Genomic DNA, 25,822 nt, shown 5'->3' with positions numbered 1-25,822 from the left:
ATAACAACAAAGGCGACAGAGAGAGCCTGTGTTATTGTTTCCATAATGACTAGGGCATAATGGTTAAGCTCTTCATGGGAATAGAGAGACCAGGATGCACAACCAGTTTGAATAGCCATGGAGGTCCTGAAAGTAAAAGAGTTCCTCTATAGCCAATCTCAAGGGTTGCTATACTGTTCAACACTATGCATGTCATACCATATCACTAAAATACTGACATAGTACATCAGCTCAACTTCGGCACTTTGCCGACACATGATATCTCACTTACCATACCGACCTATACCATACCAGTAAGCTACTTTTATGATGCCCAGTATGGCTGCGAACAAATCTGTTGCAAAGGACCTCGTAACAAGCTGGTAAAATGGACAAAACTATTGTCTTGTGGATTGTACAAAATTGCAACTTCAGCATGAACGATGCAACTCTTCAAGGTTGTTGACTGCTTGCTTGTTAGAATAGCCATAAAGCAACTTGTTACATGTAAATACCATTCCCAAACGCCTCTCCTCTCCATGTACAATCAAATATCCATTAACATCTCTATAGCTTTGCATTTTTCCTGTTCAAATGGTTCTTAGACAGGCCCATAGGGCACCAATGTGCTAGACAAACTGGGTAGCACTCCCTCCAGTAGACCGATATGGGATCTCAATTGCACAGCAATCACTTTTAATGAAAGAAACAAAATGGAGCCAAAAGCTTCACCTGAATGTTTGGGCCATGATTTCTGTCAAAACTTAACAGCAAGAAACTTTGCCGGAGTAACTACTATGGGGCACCATGCTATATGATTGCTGTGCCTCCTGTACAGAAAAAAGAAACTAGAGATATACAACAAAATTTTAAGGTGATTAACCTCGGAGTGATGCAACTAGATAAACACTGTTAGTCTATTATCCTTGCAAATTTGACATTGCCTTCGTCAACAACGGTCATGTGTTTTCTTTTTTTTGACAGCTTTTGAAATCCATTATTTTCATCCACAAATTGGGCAGCAGTTCTTGCTCTTAATTCTTCCAAGCTCTCTCCCTCTTTTGCTCGCTCCAGGACCTGAAAGAAAACTATTTAGTACAGCCGCATGGAAGGAGAAGATGCACGTAGTGTGGCAATAACTCTGAGAATTACCAGATGACGGCCGTAGAGATGTGTGCTTGAAAGAGCTTTTAAAGCATTCTGTGCCTCCTGCTTTGTAACATACTCCACAAATGCAAAACCTCTGTGACTACCAAACTTCATTGGCAACCTCAATCTTCTGATCTGAAAATTAGAATACACAACATGTAATTGCACGGTTTACTTTCATGTTCTCAATGTAACTGTGTTAGGCTTGCATAATCATTCCCTTAAAAGAGAGAGAGATAGAGAGAGAGGAATAAAAAAGAGCGACCTGTTTGACTCTTAAATAGAACAGAAAAATTCTTGAAGTAGGTAGGTTAATTTTGTTATATGTTCACAACTTCTTGTCTCAACAGCTTCGTGTGGTAACAGATTATTGGGCCAACACTCTTCTAAATGAGATGACTGCTTGGTGCAGAGCTGTATTACATTCACCAACTGGGGAAAGTGATGCAGGATACAATTATCATCAAAGACAATAAGAGCAAAGAGTTTCTTTTAGTGGTAATTTCTTTTAATGAATCCATAACATCCATTTTACTGCAAAAAAATTTAGTCTGCATTAAGGTTTGCAAATCCCTTCAGTCAGGACCATTAAGCCCAAGACTCCTAAAATATTATTCTTTTTGTAATCCTGGCTATCTACAGGTCTTATTTAGGACAACTGATAAACGTCACCTGGTACCGAAAAGACATTCCTACCTATGTCCTGTAAATACAAATATTCACTAAATACCTAAATTATTATTGGCAAGAAAAGTTTTTACTTAGATCATTATTTGTTCAGTTATAAACAGTGTAAGCGGTAAATTTGGTAAATTCACACCATTCAGATGAGCTACTTTAATAGCAGATAGGCTTACATAGTTTGATTGGAATATAACATTTTTTTTAATCACAATTTACTCAACGCCAATCTGGAATTTTGCAACTGGATGAAGTTAAATAGAAAGAAAGACCAATAAGTTAACATTTGGATTAAATGGACCATGAAATCTTGTAGATGACCAATAACAAGATACAAGGAGACACTGGTGCACATCGGAATGCAGCAGCATTAGCCTGCCCATAAGAAGATTCTGTTGCAGGATGCATCCACTTCAGTTGCATATCCACCCTCTAAGATCCAACTTTTAGCAGATAATAATGATGTCATCCCCCCCCCCAAAAAGAAAGAGAATAAGTATTTTTTTGTTACTTTGTATAAATAATACAGCAAAGGCTTGTTTATTTTTTTGTTTTACCCAATGAATTAAAGGTGGATAGCAACTCCTTATAATGGGTGTCAGAAGTAGAAGTGGTTGCTACAACCATTCCTGGTTCAGAAACTAGCTTGGGAACAGTACCATGCAAAGCTTACATGGAATTTTTCCAGGTGGGAAAAATTGATTTTTTCTGAAGATGTGGGGAGGCATATATCTACCTTATCCCATGTTGCATGTTTTTTCAAGTCAGCCTTGAAGCATTTATGCAATAAAAAGTTTAGAAAGGATAGAACTTCAAGGCAGGAACATTCTTAAACATATAAAGGACAAAAGTACAGGTCAGTGCCGGCTCGAGCCTTAGGCGACTGAGGCGGTCGCCTAAGGCCCCCGGCCCAGGGAAGGCCCCCACCGGAAGATGCTGCAGCTATACAAACACTCATTCCTTCCATTCTCGTCTTCCCCCCTTCGTCTTCCACTCTTATCTTTCATCCCTTCTCTTTTTTGGTTTTGGTCTTGGTTTTCCTTCCCTCACATTACTCCTGATCCAGCTGGGCCATCGGGAAGAAAGATAGGGGGATCGGAGATGGACTTCTTGGAGGGTGGAGATTCTTTTAATTTTCTCCTCTCGGTTTCTTCTCCCCTCTTGGGTGGTAGAGAGAGAAAAGGAGCTAGAGGGAGTTGAATGGCTGCTGTGCTGTGATGTTGCAGTTGCTGCTTGGGTACTCACTTGAAGGGGAGACGGTGGGATGGGACTTTTATTTATTGGATGGAGTGAATTTCCTATAATGCCCCTACTTTCTCTTATAGAGAGGTGCAATTTTTTTATTACCTTGACAATGAAGTGGCATGAGATAACCATTTCCTATTCGGCTTTTGCTTGACATGGTAAACACTATTGTCAAGCATTATCTTAGTTAATTAATCAGTTTCATGGCCCTTCTTTTCGAGCAATTACTTTTATTTACTTTCATTTAAAAATTATATTAAATTAAAAAAATTTTTTACCTATTTTTATTAAATTTATATATCTTTATTGAAATAGTATACTTGATAGCTATCTATTTCTATATCATTTTTTTAAATATTTTATATTTATTAAAAAAAATTATTATTAAAAAAAAGAGGCCTCATTCATTGGATTTGCCTTAGGCCCCCAAATGTATTGGGCCGCCCCTGGTACAGGTGACAGTGGATTGGCATAATTGACCTAGAAAGTAGGATTGTTAGATGATAAAACTCAAAGGTGCTTGCAACCCATCTCTTAAATATTTTGCACACCGACTCAAATGGTTGTATTTATTCAAGGACTGGATAGTGTATCCTGCTTATAGAGAGAGAGAGAGAGACAGTGGTAAGGATCCGCATCAACTAACTGGGTATTCAGGGCCTAGAGCTCTCTCTTCAAAACTGTACTCGAACAGTTGGATATCCACACTAAAGAACTGGCATATATAATAGCTTTGACTAGATCTACATACATGCAATGCATGGGGCTAACTCAAGAGGAAGGATCTGCTATGAGAAGTTAAAAAATCAAGATCTCAAAAAAAAATATAATTCAGTGAAATAAGTAGGGATAAAGACAAGTTCCTACTAGTCTCTAAAATCCCAGATAACCTGGAAATCCCATATATATACGTATACGTATACGTACACACACACACACACACACACACACACACACACACACACACACACACACACACACACACACACACACGTACATATAAAAACATATATTCCATCTCAAAAATATAGAGATTTCAGTAAGACAAATCATCTGGAAGGGGAAAAAAAGGAAAAAGAAAAGCATCCCTGAATATGCTGTTGGAATGGCACAATATTTTATTATTTTATCTTATTTACTAGGCTTATTTATCCCTTCTTGAAAATGAAGTGACTCCCAGCTTGAAATCCATTAAGAAACTCTACATGGACAAGCTGTTGCCTTTATTTTTTTTGGAAAAAAAAACTCACTCATATTGGAGACTTGGCATATTTATATTTTTCTAATTTTGTTATTTATTCATGAGTCTTTATTTTTATTTCTAGTTTTTTATGCTGCTTTGTTTGGACCTTGTTGCTCCCCCCCTTGTATATCCATCCAGATTGAAGTCTTGATCTTGGACATTTTTTATTTTTTATTATTTTCTTTATTTCATCCGGTTTCAGCATTCCATTCTTCTAATACTTCCTTTTCTTTTCCACTTTTATTGTGTTTTTCCTTTCCCTCTTTAAACATGAAGCTTTCCAACTCACTGAGATCATGTGTTATAGATGAACACCCACAAAAACACCAGATGGTCAGTCATGTTTTTCAAGCAGGGAGTTCTTATTATGTATTAGCAAGAAATAGTGCTGGGCATAAAGGTAAGTTTGGAATTCTCAAGAAAAGATAACTTAAGCTGGATATACCTCTATCAAAGTAGTATCTACTAAAGAAAATGAGCCTGAGGGGCCTATGAAGGGGCATCTAATGCAAGAAGACTTTTGGGGTTGCAGACTATTCAGCGACTCAAACATGGTAGTTAGCATTGGATATTAGGAGACTTTTCTGGTTAAGGGAACAAAGTTTTACCTGGCCAAATGGACTAAACAACTGCCTTAAATCTTTTTCTGTTGCCTCAAATGCCACATTTCTCACAAGCAGTTTAGTGGAACTCCTGTCTTTCTCATCCTTCTTTAGAACTTGACCATCTTTCTTGGCATGACATAGTTGCGAGATAAGAGCATGCCCATCCAGAACAGTTCCCTGTAAAGAAAATATCAGAACTCACTATGCTCTTTTGCATAAGAACTTGAAAAATGAACATCTGAGTCTGTGCCACAGGCAAAGTGCTTCTCTTAATATAGTACCTGTAAATCCTTGCATACATTGGTTGCCGTCTCCACAGAATCAAATTCAATGAAACCAAAACCCATGGAGACATTCTTCCCATTTTTAATGTGCTTTTTCACCTAAGAGAGAATAAAAATTGATATTAAGATATAATAAAAGCAGAGAAAGCAGTAAAAGGCTAGCCGAGGAACATGTAAATTTACCTTTACACTTCTTATAGATCCACTCTTCATATTATCACTAAAATGTTTTTTCAAAGATTCATCGGATGTCTGGAAATTCAGGTTCTTCACAAACAATGATCGCGACTGCATAAACCAATAACGAAAATTACAAGTCATCAGAGGAATCGCATGCAATATGCAATCCATTATTGATAAAATAAACGAATTAGATTATTAATTTAACAGCAGCAAAGGTTAGACCTGATGGGAAAAAGTACAAAAAAAAAATAGTACGTTAAGGTCAGATACTTGAATTTAGACAAATAGCACATCGATCAAGCAAAGTTTGCATAAAGTTTGGTTAATCTTGAGGCAAGCTAATACTTCTAATTACTGATCCCCCTCCAAAAAAAATAATATAATGAACACATTTATAGGTTAATGTTGAGGGATGCTCCTATCATTCACAAATATGATAGGAAAATCTTTGCATCTTTTATCAATAAAAAAACCTCCCTATATACAAACGAATTCTACTAAAAATCAATAAAACTACTAAAAATATGCACAGTGGCTACAACAACTGGCACGAGCAAAAACTTTGACTGATGCATGTAAATAGTTAATCCAACAACATGAGAAAACTTTGCTCAGCTTGAGTATCTTCTCCACTGCTTAGTGGGCTAAAAATGTTAGTTTCTCCAAGAAATCATCTAAAATATAATGTAAATTGACAATAAAAAAATCTAGAGAGAATGTTAATAGCCAAAACAAAAGTGAGAAAAATGTCAAACCTCCACTCTGTCAGGATCTATATCTTCTTCTGGTAAACCTTCCACACTTTGCTCCAGTAAAACCTTCTTAACATTTTGTTCACCAACTACATTTTTTTGTTCCTCACTCTCTGATGTAGGGTTAGGAGATAAAATATCGGCAGGGGCCCATTCCAAATATAGTGGAGCATCTCTACAGTTTGCAACATTATTAAATCAGACTCAGAAAAGTCTGCTTAAGGATAATAAGAAAGCATGCTAAAAGATAAAAGAAACAACAAAGAACAAAACTAAAGTATAAAAAAAAGAGAGAGCTTCGCACCTTAGAATGGCAAAGATCATGGTGTAAAGAAATCAGAAAGTGTATGCGAAATTATGTCAATAAACTATGATGGTATCACATGTGGTTCTTCTTAACTCTCATATAGGTTTTAATCTCGGCATTTCATTATTTAAGAGAATACTCCATTAGAAACTTCAAACAGCAAACTCACAGCACTCAAGCAAACACCATTACATTTTCCTTTCACCTTTTCTTTTGCAAAAAGGACTAACATTTGCAATGCAACGCTCACTTCTTCCATTACATATCTCTACTAGAGAAGTGGGAAACAAACAACTTTTTATAGTTATTCAAACTAGACTTTGGTGCATTAATACAGATATCATCTTAAGTAAAGGCACTTGAGTGTAATTTAGCTGCTTCCAAATATCATGTCATTTGAATTGATTCATAATATAAAAGGCTTACTTTCCCTTAGAAAAAGAAACAAGTTTTAATCAAAGTGCAGCTGTTCTTCAATAAAAAGAATCGACAATGGAAAGAAAACCCTTATAGACCTTGTATATAGTGGAGGTCAGAATCTATCTCTCTCTCTCTCTCTCTTATTTTTTTTAAGAGAAAGATGGGAAAACCATCTGAAAATCCATTGAGAAATTCTGTTGTCAATTCGCTGGGTTTCTGTAAATGGATGCTCACCTGCTGAAGATGTTTTATATACATGCACTGCATCAAGTAAGGGCACTTAGGATAAGAAAATTTATATTTCATCCTACGGTAACAAGGGAAGTGATTTTACCTATATATCTAGCGAAACTTCTTTTGCTAGAACATGCTGGTGCTACTGCAATGTGCCTTGCCTCATCATTTTGGGTTTTATCAGTTGAAAATCCTAGCATTGGTATTGGTGCCAACTGCCAAGCATAGTTTGTTTTTCATTAGATCGATTTATGCTGTTTTCTCCATGTTCCCATGATGTTTCCAGCTAACAAACAGTGATTTGCCAAAGCCCATCAATCATCAGTGGAGGTTCAGAAATAATCAGATTCTTGATTGGAACCAAGCTCTAGCAGTAGCCATGATGGTAAACTGTATAGGTGATTTTGAGAAGTATAGAATCACATTCTTTGCTCACCGGTGGTGTACATTGTCTGACCATGTCTACTCAAAGAGACATGGAGACATATAATGTTACACTTTTCTCTTTCCAAAGGACATGTTTATCTTACATCTGTTCCAGTATCACATAAACAGATGTTTCTTCAGTCTTTAAATCAAGATCTCAGATTAGCTGATCAACAGTCCATAACCGTGCTTCTATGTCTTTCTGTTCCAGTGGCTTTCTTTTTTGGATTTTTTTTCCTTCTAATTTATATAAATAAAGAAAACTATGCAAAGCATTTAGTTTAAATTTTAGGATAAATGTATGAGGGTTTTGAATTTTGATAACTTAGTAACATGATAAGACACAATTCCTTGGGTGGGCATTTGATGCAAGATCCTAGGAGAGCAAGGGCAGCATATAAGTAAAATTTAGGTCAAAATAGGGTTTCCAGAGTTTAAAATGGTTTTCGCAGCTTGCTGTCCTAAAACAGTAAACATGACAGATCTGGGCCGAATTGATTTATGGGAAAATAAAGAGCAAAGGACTTTCTAGGGTTTCAAATGACCTGGTCTGGTAGGAGTTAATGCTGTGGTTAGGGAACAAAGAGATGGGATTTTATTGGGCTTTCTAGCAGTTTAGGGATTGATGATATAATTTTTTGGGTTCTATGCACCAACTTCTGTGATCATGCACATTATTTTAGATATTTAGGTGGAACAGAAGGGAATGGAACAAAGGTAAAAGAGTTCCCTCAGGTTTATTTTAGGTGGAAGACTAATACAGGTCTTAAAAATAAAGTAATAGCATGCAGAAAGCAAATCAAATTTTAATTTTGATCTGATCTGAATCATGAGATGTGATATATTATAAAGGGTTCATTAAAAATAGAAAACAATATATGTCAGTATACAGACTGGCACGGGAATCATTTGAAAAAAAGAAAGATTAGGTGCAAGATTAAGAAGCCATAACATACTTTTCCACCCTTGTCACTGCATAAGGATCTACATGTTCTATACATAAATATTAATTGCTTAAAAAAGCACATATTTTGCTTGTGAGCAATATCAAACGAGAGAAAATTATGTAAGTCAACACATACTTGAGTAAGCATTTTATTAAATCTAGTCCTAATCATTCTTTGTATGGACATCAGCATTTTTGGTTCTTATTTGATCAAGAAAGAAAAAGAATAAGGGCATGATTGACCGCATTTGGACCTATACTTCATATTATTGCCTTATAATCACATGTTATTTCCTTAAGTCGAATTGCATTCAGAATCAAGGAATTGAGCTCAACCATTTATGTTACTACAAAATAAAAGCCCATGTGGATTGAGTGTTATAACCAAAACTGTTGTGGAGAGAGAGAGAGAGAGAGAGAGAGAGAGAGAGAGAATTTCATAACCATAATTAAGTGTTTGATCAAACACAAACAATAATGCAACATAAAGAATACGAGAAGCACCACACGTTATTTACTCCTAAGTTCTAACCATTATGATTTTACAAAACAAAAACCCATACAGATTGAATTTCATAACCAAAATTGAATAAGAATTTCATAACTGTAAGTGTTTGATCAAACATGAACAGGATGCACCATAAAGAATAAGAGAAGCACTATGCAATTTTTCCTTCTAACCACCAAATATAAGAAACAAATGTACACAAAGAGCCATACTTGTATCGTTTGTATGCTAAACCCTTGAATGCGGCACGAGCTTCAGCTGCTTCAAGAAAAATAACCTGAAACATGTGACCAGAAATCCTAAGATAAAACAGGCTTATATCTATTACCACAAATCTCGATGCGGTAGTAGTTGACTTCATAAACAGTTTCATATAACAAGCATTTTATTTAATTTGCATACATCATAGTAGTCTAAAGCGAACTCAACATTCTTCATAGATTCTGGTGATAGTATTTACTAGGCCCATGAAGGAACGACCAAACATATCAACTTAAACAGAAAAATATTAAACAACAAAATTGATTTTTATTGCAAAATGGCATCAATAAAAAGTGAACTGGCCACTGTAAACCCATTTATTCCTTATTGGATTTGTTAAGCAAAAACAATCAAAAAATAGTTTAATCACAACAAAAAATTTAACCCCATAAACATTTCCCATTCCCCTCAAGATGCTCAACTAACTTCACTACACATTGTATGAAACCAGATAACTAAGAAGCTGGGGAGGACTTTTGAATAGATATTCATATGAAGCAGCTAGAAAGTTTGTTCAGCAGGTCCAGTTCTAGTATGTCAACTAAAACAATTCCAACCACCAAAGCATTATTTCATCAAATATGAGGCCAACATTGGGGAATCACTGATGGTTAAATTGGATATCACCATACAGGTTAAGTGTATTTGAGCTGGGAGGAGCAACATAAAGTCAAACGATTACTTCATTTCAGAGGATAACATTGCCTTAAACTTGAAACTGTTGACAAATGTCATATCATTTCAGTGATGACAAGATCATCAACATAAATAAAAGACTGACGGAAAAGAAGAAAATGTTGATCTTTTAACAGTTGCTGCAATGACTTACAGTGTAACTCTTATCTTATAACGGAAAAGAAAAGCAGCAAGTCCATAAACTGCAAGACATTTTGGAACAAAAAGGAGCAGCCAGCATCAGCAAAGTTCACAAAGTAATTTTTAGAATTTAAAGTTAGTGAATGTAATAGACCATACTGAGGTGAAATAAAGGGGGGTTATCCTGGTGTGGGGAAATCCAAGATTTACCAAAATTAAGGAATTGAAGTGTGCACATATAGCAATATACCATGCACATTAAGCTAAGGATACAAATCCTCAAGTTAATAAGAAAAATTCTCACCCACTGAATATCAATATATAGATGGATAAATATGTTGGCATAATCACATAAAATGTACCTTACTGATCTATGAAAACATCTGCTTCATACAACGACGATGACATAAAGGGTAGCAAATTTGGCTTTAACAATACAAATGAGTACTGCAAAGATTGCAAAATATTTCAACCTGGTTGTTGACACTAGTAAGAAGGAATCTCACAAAAGTTATAAGCACAAAGAAACCATAATATGAAAACAGACTTAATACACCATATCCCACTGATGTTGTTGTTGTTGTGTGTGTGTGTCGGCGGCGGCGCGCGCGCGGGGGGGGGGGGGGGGTTGGGGTGGGTGTTTACAACAAGGGTAGCAAATTTGGCTTTAACAATACAAATGAGTACTGCAAAGATTGCAAAATATTTCAACCTGGTTTTTGACACTAGTAAGAAGGAATCTCACAAAAGTTATAAGCACAAAGAAACCATAATATGAAAACAGACTTAATACACCATATCCCACTGATGTTGTTGTTGTTGTGTGTGTGCCCCGCGGGGGGGGGGGGGGGGTGAAGGGTGAGCTCACCATGACCTCAAGGTATCACAACAAGAGAAGAGAGAAGTGGAAGAAAGGTGCATTTTGAAATTTATTATAGATCAAAAGTTATTGTTAAATCTGATTTCAATATTAAAATCGAGGATCCTATCTAAAACTTGGAGTATGATATTTAATAAGAATATCATCATGACTTGAGTATGAGGGTTTTACTCCTAAATTACTACTGATAAGGGGTTTATGCCAAGAAGCGAGGACATGGCTTAAAAACCAAGCATATGAACAAAGGGATTCAGGGTTACATAACAGAAAACATATTACGAACATGTAGCATTCAAGAGATTCCATGAGACTGATCTAAGTCAAAAGATTGCCCAATATAATCAAAGAATAGCATATTAAAAAATTGAAGAGATACTTATACAAAACTTCATATGTCAAATTAAGACTAATGAAACAATGTTAACATACCAAGGCCAATACTCTGGTCGGTGGGAGAATTACTTTGTCCAGACTTCCAAATTTCCCAAACAAATTAACAAGATCCCCTTCACAAGAACTGTAAGGTAAATTCTTAACCAATATTACATGGTTGCTTCTTTTGATACTGTCAGTCTTCTTAGAAGCATATTCTTCCAATGCAATGATATTAACTCCAGCATTAGATAGAGCATTCTTGGTCTGTGCTATCACATGTGTTTCTCCAAGTGCAATACGTACAGCAAGATCATCTGCTTCTCGATCGAGGAGATCACTTTTACTGATGCCATGTTTTCTAGCTATGTTTTCAACAACCTATTGATATGCAGAAGACCATAAGCTGAATTTCACAATATGCATGGAAGAAAGTACTTGGCACATTAAGCAATAAATTTGCAGTTTAAGATTATGAAAAAAAAAATTATCAGATTGTAATCACCACATCCAATCAAGTGGTATGTGGAAGCAAGGGATCCACCGTCTACTATTTTATAATGTCAACCACCACCAAATGTGCATGAAGGTTACTTTTACACAGGTGGCCAGTGATTGATGTGAGAAAAAAAGCGGATGGCAGATGTCACGCATCATAATGAGATTTGTTTGGATATCATAATTAGTTGTCAGAGAGGAGATGGCAAAAGTAGTGATATGTTCTTATGACTGCTTTTTTCTTAAATATTCTAACAGAAAAGTATATTCTGCCTCTTGCTGTCCTGCTATTTTCAGAAAAGACATCACAAAAAGCTTAATAGAACAAATAACTTGAAACTTGAACGAGATTTGTTTGGATATCATAATTAGTTGTCAGAGAGGAGATGGCAAAAGTAGTGATATGTTCTTATGACTGCTTTTTTCTTAAATATTCTAACAGAAAAGTATATTCTGCTTCTTGCTGTCCTGCTATTTTCAGAAAAGACATCACAAAAAGCTTAATAGAACAAATAACTTGAAACTTGAACGATTCAAAAAAATAAATTGAAATGCATACGACTTGAGAAGCAAGTGCTTGAAAAAAATAATGCAATGCATTGATCAAAATGGTCACAAAGTTCAAAAATCTAGTTAACAAGTCATGAACATCAAGAGAAAGATGTGGAAAACAATATAAGTCCAGCAATATCTCTAGTATATTCCCATTTGAATTCATTGTTGATCACCAACAGTACTCAAATTGTGTGGTATTATGGTCGAAGAAATCATAAACTTTTTATACTTAGCTGTACAAAAGATACTAACTAGGACCGATCGTCACTTTCTCAGTCCTCCAAATAAAACAAAACAGGCAGTTGAGTATCAGCCAAATTATCAAATCAATCAATAACAATGATGACTCTAAGAAGTCCCTCAAAAGTTTCAAGGAATGTGGAAGACCTGCAGGCTCACCACGAAAACCATATGTAGCAACGTGAGTTTTATAGAGAAGACCAGCCGCCAATTAACAGTGTGAGCCTGTGAGACCTCATACTTTAGGTTCAGAGAAACAAACTAAAATTACCCTTTACAAGAACACAAGTCAAGGACCTAGAAAACATTCTTAAGTTCATTTCAAACTGACATGAGATGTGCTACCTTAAGTTATCAGAGTTGGAAGCATCATTTCCAGACAAAGACACCATTTTAGCGTATTCAAGCTAATAGAGCATTCTAATACCATCTCTCCATGAAGACAATATTGACAACAGCGTAAGCGAAGTTCACGTGACAGCCACAATCTAAGCCCGTTGAACACACAAACCAAGAAACAGACACCAACAATGGGACCAACCACAATGGTACCACCATTCATAGTGGTTGTTTTCACTAGATGTAGGTTCAGTCATAAGCCAGAATCATGAAGTGAAACTAAAAGTGATAAAGATACTGAGTTGACAATTTTGCAAGTAGCGAGAGCCCTTTCTTGTAGGCTGATACATGGGAAGATATTGAGTGCCCACATGAATTATTGGAGCATTATATATTTTTTCCTCAAATGATACTAACTTAAGGTTCACTTTCTAACATCAGAACAATATTGAGTTCCTCAGGTTCCTGTCTTATTGACTCATTATCCACCTTGGCACCCAAATTAACAGTGCTCAAGTCATTTGTATACAAGGAAAAGAAAACTAGAACAAAATCAAAGACAAACTAGTACCCAAGATAATCAGTATGCAACAAATTGTTACTACTCACTCATTTTGTAATATCTTCCAATACTTTCTCACCTGGACTCTCTCTCTCTCTCTAACGGGAAATACAGATATTTATAGGCATCCCTTTCTTTGTAATCATCTCTTCAATTTTACAGCTATGCCTAGTGATTGCCAAACCAATCCAAACCGATGCTAAGTCGGAACAGTTTAGAGGGTCAGGTCAGTCCAGTTATTAAACCCCTACCCCACCCCTGGTTTGCTTATTAAACCTTCTCCGCCCACTTGTGACGGTTCAAGTCTCCACCTTGCCTACTGGCAATGGTTCGAGCCCCCCCATGCTCACGACGCCCCCCGGCCCTCGCTCGTGATGGTATGAGAGCATTCTCACCTCCCGGCCCTCACTCGCGATGGTACAAGTGCATCCTCCCAAGCATTCGAGGGTTTTGATGGCATCCGGTGCTACTTGCTCCCTCTCGGCCACCACTGGTAAGTTTCTCACCCTCCCTCTCCCTCTCCCTCCGATAAAGCTAAGGTTAGGGTTCAACCCTCAGCCCTCCCCCTTCCTCCCTCTCTCTCTCTCTCCCCCTCCACTAGAGTTAGGGTTAGGGTTTACCCCCCAGCCTCCCCTTCCTACCTCCCTCTCCCCCTCCCTCTCTCTCTTCCTCTTGCTATCTCTCTCCCCCTCTCCCTATTTTCAATATGCCCCAAAACGGCATAATACAAACCCAAATCATATCGAACTGGTTGCCAGCCAATACAACCTCCAATACCGATTCGACGAATATTAGCAATGCCATTAGTGAAGTGCCTTCAGACCATTTGCTCCTATTTCAACTAATTATCTTAGTTTACAACGTATCTCCTTCTAAACAAGCTATCCTCCCAAGAAAGGAACGAAAGTCTAGAAGTGGACAAGTTACCAAGAGAGGAGCTTGTTGGACATAGTGGTATGTGACCGCAGATGTTGAACAACCCTCAAAAATATTAGAGCTTCTATTAAGATTTAAGAATATATGGATTGAAAACACAAAAAATTGTGACGAATTGCAGTCCACAAGAAAATAGAAGATCAAGGGCAAGATGTGTATGTGCACAAGAACCCAACATGGATCATCGGCAGGTTCATCAAGATAAGGAAAAGAAGGCAATTATAAGGATCAAAGAGCACTAGGAAAAGCACAGGAATAGAGGACTCACAAGGTGCATCAGGGCAAAGCAAGTAAAAAAGAATGAATATATGGCAAAAGAGGTGACGGAGAGAGGGGGCTGAGGCAACTTACAAAGGACACTGACAAGAAAATATAAGAGAATTCTGGAGAAGCAAATTCAAGAAAGAGAGAGCAAATAGACAAAGCATGAGTAAAATGAAGGATGATCTTGGAAATATATCGCAATTGATTCTGGTGACAAACATAGGTCAAGAAAGTTAGAAGATTGACATTAGGCTGATGATCAATCATAAAAAGCATGTCCAGCTATGAATACAATTCTAGTTCAATAAGCTTGGAAATATGAGATAAAGAAAAATTTAATCAGCAAGAACATCACTCAGCACTTCTTCCTGAAGAAGGTTGGATGTCTCCTAGCATAAAGAATCTAAAAGGGTTCATAAAAGGAAATATTATTATCTACAATGATATGCTCAGTTTTTAAAGCAGTTAAACACACTTAACAATCCAAGAAGAAGTGTATTTACCCAAATGAAGCATGTGTGATCACTTTGTAGGGTAATATATATATATATATATATATAAGCGAGCAAGATGAGAAGAAATGCTTACTAACAACTAATAAATCTAATTTGCTGTATATGAGTATATCGCCAACTCCAATGACATGCCCCTGCGAGAAGTGATTTGACCATACGTCGTTCCCCACTCAATCTTTACCTCATCAACTTTTCTCCTATAACATTATCATTATTTTTTAATTTTAAATGCATCTTTTTAGTAAAAAAATAGAAAGTATTATTGTAGCTCATTGTGCCTGTATTTCTAGAATTCAACTAGCTCTTTTTTCTTCCACCAATACATCTTCCAGATATAGCAATCCAAACTCCTTAAGAGAGGTTACTTTATAGAGCATCAGAATGTTAATTAGCTCAGAATCAATCACCCAAACTAGACAAACACTAAAACCATAACAAAAGTGTAATTAAGAGTAAATAAAATCCTCTAATATCTAGCCTCTTACATATTGGAGAATATTACTTGACAAATCTGACTAGTAAGATTGCCATACTGGTACTGGGGGTCGTACTGGTCGGCAACCAAATTGGTATGGTACCGATACATACCGTACCAATCTGAGGCATACCAAACCAAGGGGAGGAAAAGGGAGAAGGAGAGGGAGGAAGAGAGCAAGAGAGAGAGGAGGAAAGGAGAGGGGGGGAGAGAGGAGGGGCGAGAGAGGGAGAGTGGGAGAGGGAGGAAGAGGGGGGGCTTACCTCATTGATGTTGCTGGGTGGAGGATGGGAGCGATCTCGAGAAGGGATGACAACACGTCATCAAAGAGCGATCTCGATGAGGGACGACAATGGATGGGAGGGCCAAAGCTCGGAGAGGAGAAGAGTGGAGGTCCCTAGGTTTGCAGAGGGAGAGAGAGGAGCAAGAGGCCGAACAAGAGCAAGAGAGTAGCAAACAAGAGCGAGCGGGGGATTTTATAAGCCAAACTGAACCAAACGGCCAAACTGTCTTAATTTCGTGTCAGTACAATTCAATACAAACCGAATCGCCTAGTTCAGGTCGGTTCGGCAAACGCTGCTAGCAAGATCCACTGTCTCGATACTGGATCCTATATCGGTACCACATTGGTCAATGTCGTACGCCCGATATAGGGTCTATTCAATATTTCAAGACACAATACATCCTCTATACTGAGTCTCAGTTTAGTATGTCTGGTATGGGACGATACACAAAAGTACGGTGAACTTTGATTACTAGTTTGGAACACATGTTTTACCAAATCTTGGATAATTGTTTGAAGACAAGAATGAATTCGCAGTTTGAAGGGTTTTATTATCTAAACTCCAAAGCATGTCCTCTACTGGCATGAGCCAATAGATGGTTGATTACATGAACCATAGAATTTATTTTATGGTGCTCTAGAGGGGATGGTTCTCTCAGTATTTTTAGTAGCTAAACTGATATAATTAAAAAAATTATTTAAGCTGTTGAGATTTATCTAGCAAATGCTTTTCATACTTCAAGCTGGCTTCTTTACATTTGACAACACTCATAATTTGCTCTTGTAAGCAAGATGAAAATATCGTCATAACCTTAACCAGGGCCGGCGGAACCGTCTCGAACCGGACGGTTCCGGCCGTTTCGAGCCATACCAGTGGCTCACCAGTACGGTTCCGACAACGAAAATGAGACCCGTTACCGGAGCTAGAGAAGGAGAAGAAAAGAGAGTAAGCAGAGGAGGGAGAGGGAGAAGTCGGGAAGTCGGCGGAGGGACCGCAGAGGCCGCAGCTGGATCCTCTGTTTTGAACCTTCCGCAACCTCCGTTGGCCCTCCACCGGCCTTCGTTGGTGTCCGCCGGCTTCTGCCACCCTCCGTCGGCCTCCCTCACTCTCTCCCCATTCTCTCTCTCTCTTTTTCTCTCTCACGGTACTGTGCCTTCTCATCTGTCGGTACAGGCTCGTCACGGCCCGTACGGACTCATGCAACCGGAGAACCGGTACGGTGCCCGGTACCAGTTCCTCCGACCTTGATCATAATCATCAAGCCTTGTCTCGATTATTTGGGCAAGTTAGAAAGGAGGGACAAAACAACAAATCAAAAAAGAACAAGATGAAATATGGTGATGAATCATCTAACAGCATTTCATTCATGATGGAAATATGCAACAGTTAAGTAGACAGAAAAAGCAGCAGATGCCAAAAAGTGTGGAGACTCAGCAGTAGTATGTGGGCATGTCAAACAATATGTTGTTGAAAACAAACATCAAGTTAAACAAAAGAATATCTTCACAGTTTAGGTTTGCTTTTGAAGCATGGTCATACTGTGTCTGGGCGCATGAACAAACTATTCCATGCTCGTGTATCACCACCAGCTTCAGACGCCTTCCTTTGTTCCTCCCGTTGCTGCTTGAAAGTCTTTTTGATAGTTGCATGATCCGACCTTGAAGTTTTGCAAAATTAAGACATACATTATTGTAACAACAAAAACGAGAGTTCGAAGATCGTATGTTAAAAGAATGTGCGGTAAGACAAATGAGATAGTAGCTATATCCTTACTCAAGCTTCTGAGTAGATGGATTTTGTGGTTTTGCAGGCAAAACATGTAACAATCTGCCTTGGAAGATAGAGTTATCTAATTCTTCTAATGCCCTGCATTAGGAGTCCCAAGAAATAATCACGTTACAAAATAAATGCAGTCTAAAGGAATTGAAGCACAAGGAGTAACAATCATTTGATACATGCATAGAAGTCACTACCTATGAGGAAAAGGGATAAATATCAAGAGAAGCATAGCTCTGACAAGCTGAATTTGGTAACTATGAACAACATTAGGGATAAAAATGAATTCATGATTAAGCAGTTTATGATTCCAGCAACCTAATTGCAGTTACAGTAAGAAAACTAAGAAAGCTTTAACAACCACCATCCCAACCAAACCTTAAACCAACATGCTTCATTCCACTGTGGTCGTTAATGGATCAAAAAAAAATCTTCAAGGTTTAAGAACATAGTACGACTAAACTTCAAGCTGCCACCAACTCTCCGAAAGTTGGTGCGAAAGTTGGTGCTAAATTCTTCACCAGAAATAAGTACTCTACCCTCACAAGTCTTTCCACAAAGGTGTCAACCTTCTCAGATCATCTTCTAGTCCCAAGTACTCATCCATGACATCAAAACCAAGCTGATCCCCTTAAACTTTGCCCTAGTTCACTTGCATAAACCCTTAGTCCTCTATGTAAGAGGGAATTCATCAAGTTTCCATGACAATAATCAGCCAGCAGTGTTCATCACAAATATAATAATACATGCAATTATGGCTCTATCAATAAGCCCAGAAATTTCATCAATTTCTCATCAACTCTGTCTTCAGAAAACCTTGTATCGTGGAGCTATGAATGTGATCCTCCTAAATAAATGGTTTTACATAAAAAATTCTCTAGTAAAGTCTAGCTTAACAACTTACAGTTATATACTTCCATGTCCGCTTAACTTCATCATCATTGACCAAATAATTATTATTCTTACTCTCATAAATCACGATCTGACTGCACTGAGAGTGTTCTTTATCTATAATTTCTATGTAACTTTATACTGGTAGAAGTATAAATATCATACACCAGTACAAGGCATTGATTTTCAAAAAAAATTAAGAAAATATTTCACAAAATTATTAAACTACTTGTGATGTATAATATTATGAGGTTATATAGATTTCAAACCAAAAGTAGTGATCTGTTCCTTGCAAGAATATAAAAGCAGAATGCAAAAGAGGAATCAGATCAACATTAATCAGACCGCCCATATGCAGCTGGAAAACATATCAGCACATTAGGTGCCTGAATAGGCCTCAATGGCCTAGATATGTGGCCTGGCCCTACGCTGGTGACAGCATATTTTCCCCCCCACCCCACCCCACCCCTTCCTAGCTACCTATGTTCAAAAATCATATAGGATTTTTTAACCCACATAAACTGATATAGAATCCTTAATCATATTAAACACATTTTGATTTTTAGTCAAACATCATCTTAAACAGTTTAACACAGACAAAAATTAATAATGTTCAAAAGTAAAAAAAGTTCAAAAGACAATGCAAAACTGTAACAAACCATAGAAGCACTTAAACAAACACATGGTATGAAAGAGTAGTCTATGTGAATTAACAATATAACAATTGCAGACGACAGAAAGCATGGCAATTACAAAACTAGGGCACAACCAAGTTAGCCCAAACCCAAACTGAGCCAGCCTGTAAGCTAGGTTGAGTTGCGCTAATATAAACTTGTGCTGGGCTTGAGTTGATGTCAACCTAATTTCAAATTAAATCAGGTGCAAGTGAAAACTTTGATGACCTGACCAACCCAAATTGTTTGTTACTCCTGCTAACCCGAGCCACCCGGAGTCTAACCCAATATTCTTCGCAGCAATCCCAGCCTATGCTCCAGGCTTCCAGCTAACCTGACCCACCCAGAGTCCAACCCAATATTCTTCATAGCAATCCCAGCTTATGCAAAACCAAATTAGCCCTATATTTCAACAATTATGCATCCTCCAACCTAGGTCAAACATGGGTTGAATCAACCAACCTGATCTAACCCAACCAATTCAGATTAGGTTTGAGTTGAAAATTTTGATCTTGGCTCAGGTCTGAGTTTGGGCAGTCTGGTTCACCATCACAGAATGGATTGGGTATTTTCTTAGTCATGTTGGCTTTTAGTTGGTTACTAATGTCATTACGCATCAAGTACTGTGTCATGCTGATATTACAGCGCAGGCTGATACAATACAAGCATGCAATATGTACAATCAGCATCTTATCAACTTCTTGCCAATACTTTTTTGTCATGCACTTAAATCTACATCCCAGACCTTTCAGCCAACTGCACATTCCACTATTTTCCTCCTCTTCCCTTTTGCTCCAAACAGCTCCTTGTCTAAAGAACATATTCTTCTAAGGAACATTCATGGTATGCCAAAGATGAGATGCAACATGCTAAAACTTTAATCTTTTCCTCTAGGCCAATAATTTTGTATACTAAAATTCTATTTTTCATGCATCAACCCATAAAAATGCCACTCATTAATAAGCATGGTTGAGAGAAATGTTTACATTTCTCCTTGCATAACTAAGACAGCGCCAGAAAGAAAATCAAGTTATAGGTCAACTTGTAAACAAGAAGAAGACAACAAGTAATACCCATGGATATGCATATATAAATGGTGCCTGATATTATCATGAATAAGACTCAAAATATACTAAGATTTTATCTAGACACGAAAAGAATAAAATACCAAAATAAGAAAGTACCTGACGGCAGATTCTGGTAGTGTGTACAGTACATAGGCAATGCCTTTGGATTGTTTTGTATCTTTGTCAACCACAAGATGGACCTGTGAAATATCACCAAACTGACCAAAGAGCTCCATCAACTCATCTTCGCTGGGTTCCATCAGCAAATAAATTAAGATTTATCAGAAAAAATAATAATCTGAACCTTGTTGTCCAAAAAGAAATCTTACAGAATTAACATTTACTAAATATAAAGCTATTATAGGGGGTAGAGAAATCAGTTTACGTTGTTGTGTATGGAAGGTTGCGGATAAACAGGCGGCCAGTGTCCAATGCCTGTTTTTTTTCATCACTAAGTGATGATGTTGGGTTCTCATTGTCATCAGTTTCCCCCTCAGAATCTTCTAAAGAAGTCTCATTTTCTACTTCAACTTGGTTGTGTCCAGCAGGGGTGCTACCATCTGTTTGGACGGTTCGACCTTTTGCATCAACCTCTCGCGGTTCGAATGATTTCACATCATCAGATTCAGACTCTGATTCACATTTGGAATCTTCCTCGCTTCTTGAATCCTCATTATCAGTTTCTGAATCTGACCAATTTTTCTTAATTCTACTCTTAAAATAATCCATGTCTGTCATGACATCATATTGTGCAATTTCATTTGATTGTTCAGTTGATGTTTCAGAAGCCCCTTTCTGTATGTGAACTGATGAAGTCCCATGGGCTACCCCATTTTCCCCATTACTCCCATCAATGACCTGAACCTTCAGTTTAGCTGATTCATTTCTTTTACTCTTGGGTGGCTGAGCTTCTTTTTCGGCACCTCTTTCATCTTTTTCAATAAGTTGGATACCACCCAATGTATCATTTGCCCACAGCTTTGATTTAACACGTGGCTGCATGATCTGAAGAAACTCTTGAAGTTTGGGATCATTATTTTCTCCCTCCTTGGAGTTTTTGGACACATCAGTTGAGGATCCTAGGCCTTTCGAATTTTTGATGACTGAACTTTTAGCTTCAACAGCAATGCTATCTTTGTTGCCTTCACTACCTTTCTTTGCAGAATAACGACTCCATGGGCTCGGTATATTTGGATCACCAACTTTATGAGCAATCTGTTAACAAATAAATATTACATGAAAAACTGACTTTTTTTGTACAAACAATCTGAAACATATCACTGTATTTGCAATTACTTTGAAATCAGTACATGGTTAAAAGTGGTAAAAATGCCCTCAATGTCAAGCATAATTTTCCTAATAGTATTTATTTAAATTTCATTCCAGAAAATGACTGCAATGATTGTTTAAAACTTCAAAAAAAAAATAAGGAAAATCTCATAAACTTGAGCAACTGGTGACAGGACTAGAGAGCTAAGGCATCATGTACGGAATATTGTCAAGGAAACATTTCTAATCATGTAATTATTACCATGAAACAGTTTCTACAAATGGATGAATAACTTGAACCAATGAACTTAGCAAGAGATTGATCAAAATTCTTTCAAAAATAACAAAAAACAATTAAAACTTAAAATTGCAATTGTCTAAGTCAATTTTCTAACTAGGGATGTACATGGTCCTAGATCATCCTGAGAACCAAATCGAACAGGCCTGGTTGGGTTGGATCAATTCAAGTTTAAGCATACTTCATTTGGTTCCAGTTCTCATTTTGAAAAAACCCAACTAGATCAATTAGTTTCCAAGTCAAGGATCAGGTAACCAATCTAAACTCAGCTAATCTGATCATTATCACATATACTATTTGTGACATAGTATAAACCACCTCATGGTTTATCAAATCATAGAATAGAATAGTATATTAGGTTGCATTGTTGTTGTAATATGTTAGGTAGTATCTATGCTTTATCGTTCAGGTTTGATGTTGTAAGATAATGTTAAATAGACTAGGCTTTCCGGGTTATGTTGTTCATTACTTGTTGTAGCTTGTTATTCGTGAATAGAATCAATAGATCAATTTACTGAATTTCTTTTGTCCTATTTTCAGGTAACCCAAGAAACAAACTGAACCAACACAATCTTGGTTGGTTGGTCTTGTTTTGAATTTCGATGGTGATTGGTTTGGTTGCAGTTGTAACGATGAAGAGCATAGATTGGTTTGGTTGCTCTTGTTTTGAATTTCAATGGTGATTGATTTGGTTACAATCGTAACAACGGAGAGCATATTAAGATCTGTCCAATTCTGGGTCGACGTTAATTTGAACCAACCTGAATCACGTCAAACCCTGTAGGAGCCAACTAAAATATCAGTTTTCTTTAAAAAATAGAAGCAATAGAATGAGGAATGAAAAAATGACTCGCTCACCATAGTCTTCCCAAAAATTTCTCATTCATAGACAAGGAAGTTGACTTTTAGAAACAGAATGGTATGTAATGAACCAAATAATGTGTCAATGTTTTTGCTTAGTTTGTCAACACTTTGGCCAATCTTGTCCTATCACACAGGCCTGCCCATCATGTCATGATGCTCCTATTATCAAGGTCCAAGACTAAGCAAATCTTTGACAAACCCAAATCTATTACAATGAACTTAGTCAGCACCGGGAGATATTTCATTCCAAACTTGTTCATGATTTTACGTTATTTATTTTGCATTGCTTAGGATTTAAAATGTTTTTTTCAGTACTCGTTCACTAGCCCCAGGGTTTAGCTAACAGTACAAATATTCCCATCAAAAATAGTCATAACTTATCAATGTTATCATTTATATAGTGAAACACTAATGTCTAACTAATAAGATTCTCATTCTGCTGCGGTGATCCTTTTGTAAGTAACCAGAGTTTTTTAATAACTAGCCGAAAGAGAAAAGACCCCTAAACAAAATTGTGCCTACACTCTACACCAAGTAAACTATATTGATTAAATTTAATACAATTTATGTTTTATCATATTTCAGTTAAAATATATGGTGAATCGTTCTTACCTGCATAGGCACCAAAAGAGAATTGAATCCAACAAATGACTTGATAACCCACAGAGCATTATAGCCATTCACAACGAATTGCTAAACTAAGTACCTAACCTTCACCTTAACCACAAGCATGATCACATCTGTGTTTTTGATAAACATAAATATCAAGTTATGATCCATCGAAGTTTAAGAACACTTAGAGTTTTCCACTTGATTGTTGGCCCTATAAACTAGTGCCAAATCCCTAGGTAGGCATCTTCATCCAACAAAAAAGGGGCCTGGGTGAAACCTAAAGCCAATCGGCAATCAAGAAACCTGCCTTCTTGGTTGCTTAGTTAAACTCACACAATCCACAAGCCTAAGAGCAACATCCAATAGTTCTCTCAACTTGGAGATAAGTCATTGAACAGAGAAGGCAAGGTTTAATTTAGAGAATTACATTCATATCTTGGGGGAAATACAAACATCAGCAAGATGCATGGAGACAACCAGAGTAATCAAACCAATTAATATCACTATATTCATTGCAGTAATCCAGCTCATCCTAAAGCTCATGATATTCATTCAGTTTCATGGACCACTAGCACAGAGATACTCTTAACCAAAAGATGGAATGTAATGACCATGAAAATCAAAGAAATACCTCGCACATGATCTTGCGAGTATCCATGTAGGTGTTGTTGAAGTACTTGAGGGCCTCTTCAGCTTCCTTCTCAGTTCGGAACCCAATGAAAGCAAACTGCCTACTCTTCCCATCTCTGACCAGAACCAAAGCCAAAAATAAACAAATAAGGGCCCATTTGATATGGCTACTGTTTTCCGTTTTCATTTTCAAAATTCCAGGAAGAAAAGGGGACTCGAACAGGCCCCATATGGTGAAACTATTTTGCTTTCTTTTTTCCAATCATTTTCTGACGATCTTCACGGTTTTGGGAAGCAAAGATATATTGCTTTCAGAAATAAGCGAACAGCAGAAGAGCGAACTGTTTTTTATACATCAATCTCCACATGAAATTCCACTACTTTGTAGAGAAACAAAAACAAAAAAAACCAGCAACGGTGCCAAACAGGCCTAAATAATCGATTCCAAAATATACGAAAGAGAGGATTCAAAATCTCTTATAGCAAAAGATGGAATTTTTATCTAAAAGATGCAAACTGCCTGCTCTTCAGCTATCTAATCAGATACAAGGAATATTGATTAAACTCAAGAAAAAACACCCATACAAAAACAAAAAAAGGGGATGAACGAAAGAACGAATTCATGGTCTCTTAGAGCAAAAGATGGGATTTTTCTACAGGCTAAAAACGGCGTACTCTTCACTTATCCAATCAGAGCCATGGAGGATCAATAAAACCTAAGTAACAAAAGAATAACACTAAAAAAAATAAAAGAATGCAAGAATGAGAGAATCCATTGTTTCATAGAGAAAAGAATGAAAATTTTTAAGTTTTTTACTTGGTGCGCATGAGCTTGGCATCGGTGACCTCCCCCTTCTGGGAGAAAAACTCCCGGAGACGGTCCTCTTTGACGTAGTTGGGCAAATTCTTCACGCAGATCCGAGACCTGTGATCGAATAACAAAACAAGCCAATAACATCAGGAAAAAAAAAAAGCAAGCAAAAGATAGCACGATGAGAGGAGAGGAGAAGAGAGAGAGGAGTACTCACATCCTTGGAACTTTTTGGGAGGAATTCAGAAGTGGGGAAGGATCAGTTTATGAGAAAGCAGGGAAAGAAGAGCCTCGAAAAAGGAATGGAAGGCGAAATCCGGCGAGCCGCAGCGGCGGCTATGCGGCGAAGTGAGAGGGAAAGGCGGCCAAGCAGGGAGAAAGAAACTACAAAAGCTTAGGTCTGGTTATAGCGCTGAGGTCGGATCAAGGACCAAACCAAGTTCAGGTCAAGGACCTCATAAACCCGTAACCCTACCCACTAATCAATTTAAATTCTCACTCATCAATTAAGAGTGTAAAGAAGACCTATTAAAAGAACGAAATAGTATAAAAAAGAAATACAAAAAAAAAAAAAGATCTAGTGCCCAAAAGAAGAAACTAAAGAAAAGAAAGATAAGAAAAAAAAAATTGTAGGAAAAGAGAAGAACTTTTTTGGATTTTTTTTTCAATGAATATTTTTTTAAATATCTAATTTTATATAAATATTTTTATAAAATTAATATTTGCATGTATATTTTCGTAATATTTATTTTGTTATTTTTTTGTTTTATCTTTACTTTTGCATATATATACCTACGTCATCTAATACTATTAAAAAATTAACGCTTTTAAATTAAAACGACTAAAATACCGATGTGCAAAAAAAAATATTTACAAAACAATCGAGATAGAGGATAAAAAATAATTTGAAAATTTTATTTTACTATTAATTAAAATAAATATGGCTTTTATTAATCATTAAAAGAGTCAAA

General features: G+C 37.0%; 1 protein-coding gene across 1 annotated transcript; it reads right to left on the bottom strand.

The window, feature by feature from the left end:
• Positions 1 to 693: 693 nt before the first annotated feature.
• On the bottom strand, positions 694 to 25,310 carry LOC103723440 (nucleotide/nucleic acid binding protein). The gene is made up of 15 exons (XM_039124877.3): positions 25,069 to 25,310; positions 24,858 to 24,965; positions 24,042 to 24,156; positions 20,753 to 21,582; positions 20,485 to 20,616; positions 17,733 to 17,825; positions 17,499 to 17,616; positions 11,349 to 11,672; positions 9,175 to 9,239; positions 6,125 to 6,296; positions 5,370 to 5,474; positions 5,184 to 5,285; positions 4,906 to 5,079; positions 1,132 to 1,263; positions 694 to 1,056 (listed from the first exon to the last, which is right to left on the bottom strand). Coding segments are annotated over exons 1-15 (2,637 nt in total). The 5' UTR covers positions 25,071 to 25,310; the 3' UTR covers positions 694 to 891.
• Between the last annotated feature and the right edge of the window lie 512 nt (positions 25,311 to 25,822).

This window comes from Phoenix dactylifera, chromosome 2 (genome assembly GCF_051530095.1).
Source record: "Phoenix dactylifera cultivar Ajwa chromosome 2, Ajwa_hap1_PhDact_Kaust_v1.1, whole genome shotgun sequence".
In the NCBI taxonomy this organism is placed as follows: domain Eukaryota; kingdom Viridiplantae; phylum Streptophyta; class Magnoliopsida; order Arecales; family Arecaceae; genus Phoenix; species Phoenix dactylifera.
The sequence above is the reverse complement of the archived record's forward strand: the minus strand, read 5'-3'. Positions and strand labels throughout refer to the sequence as shown.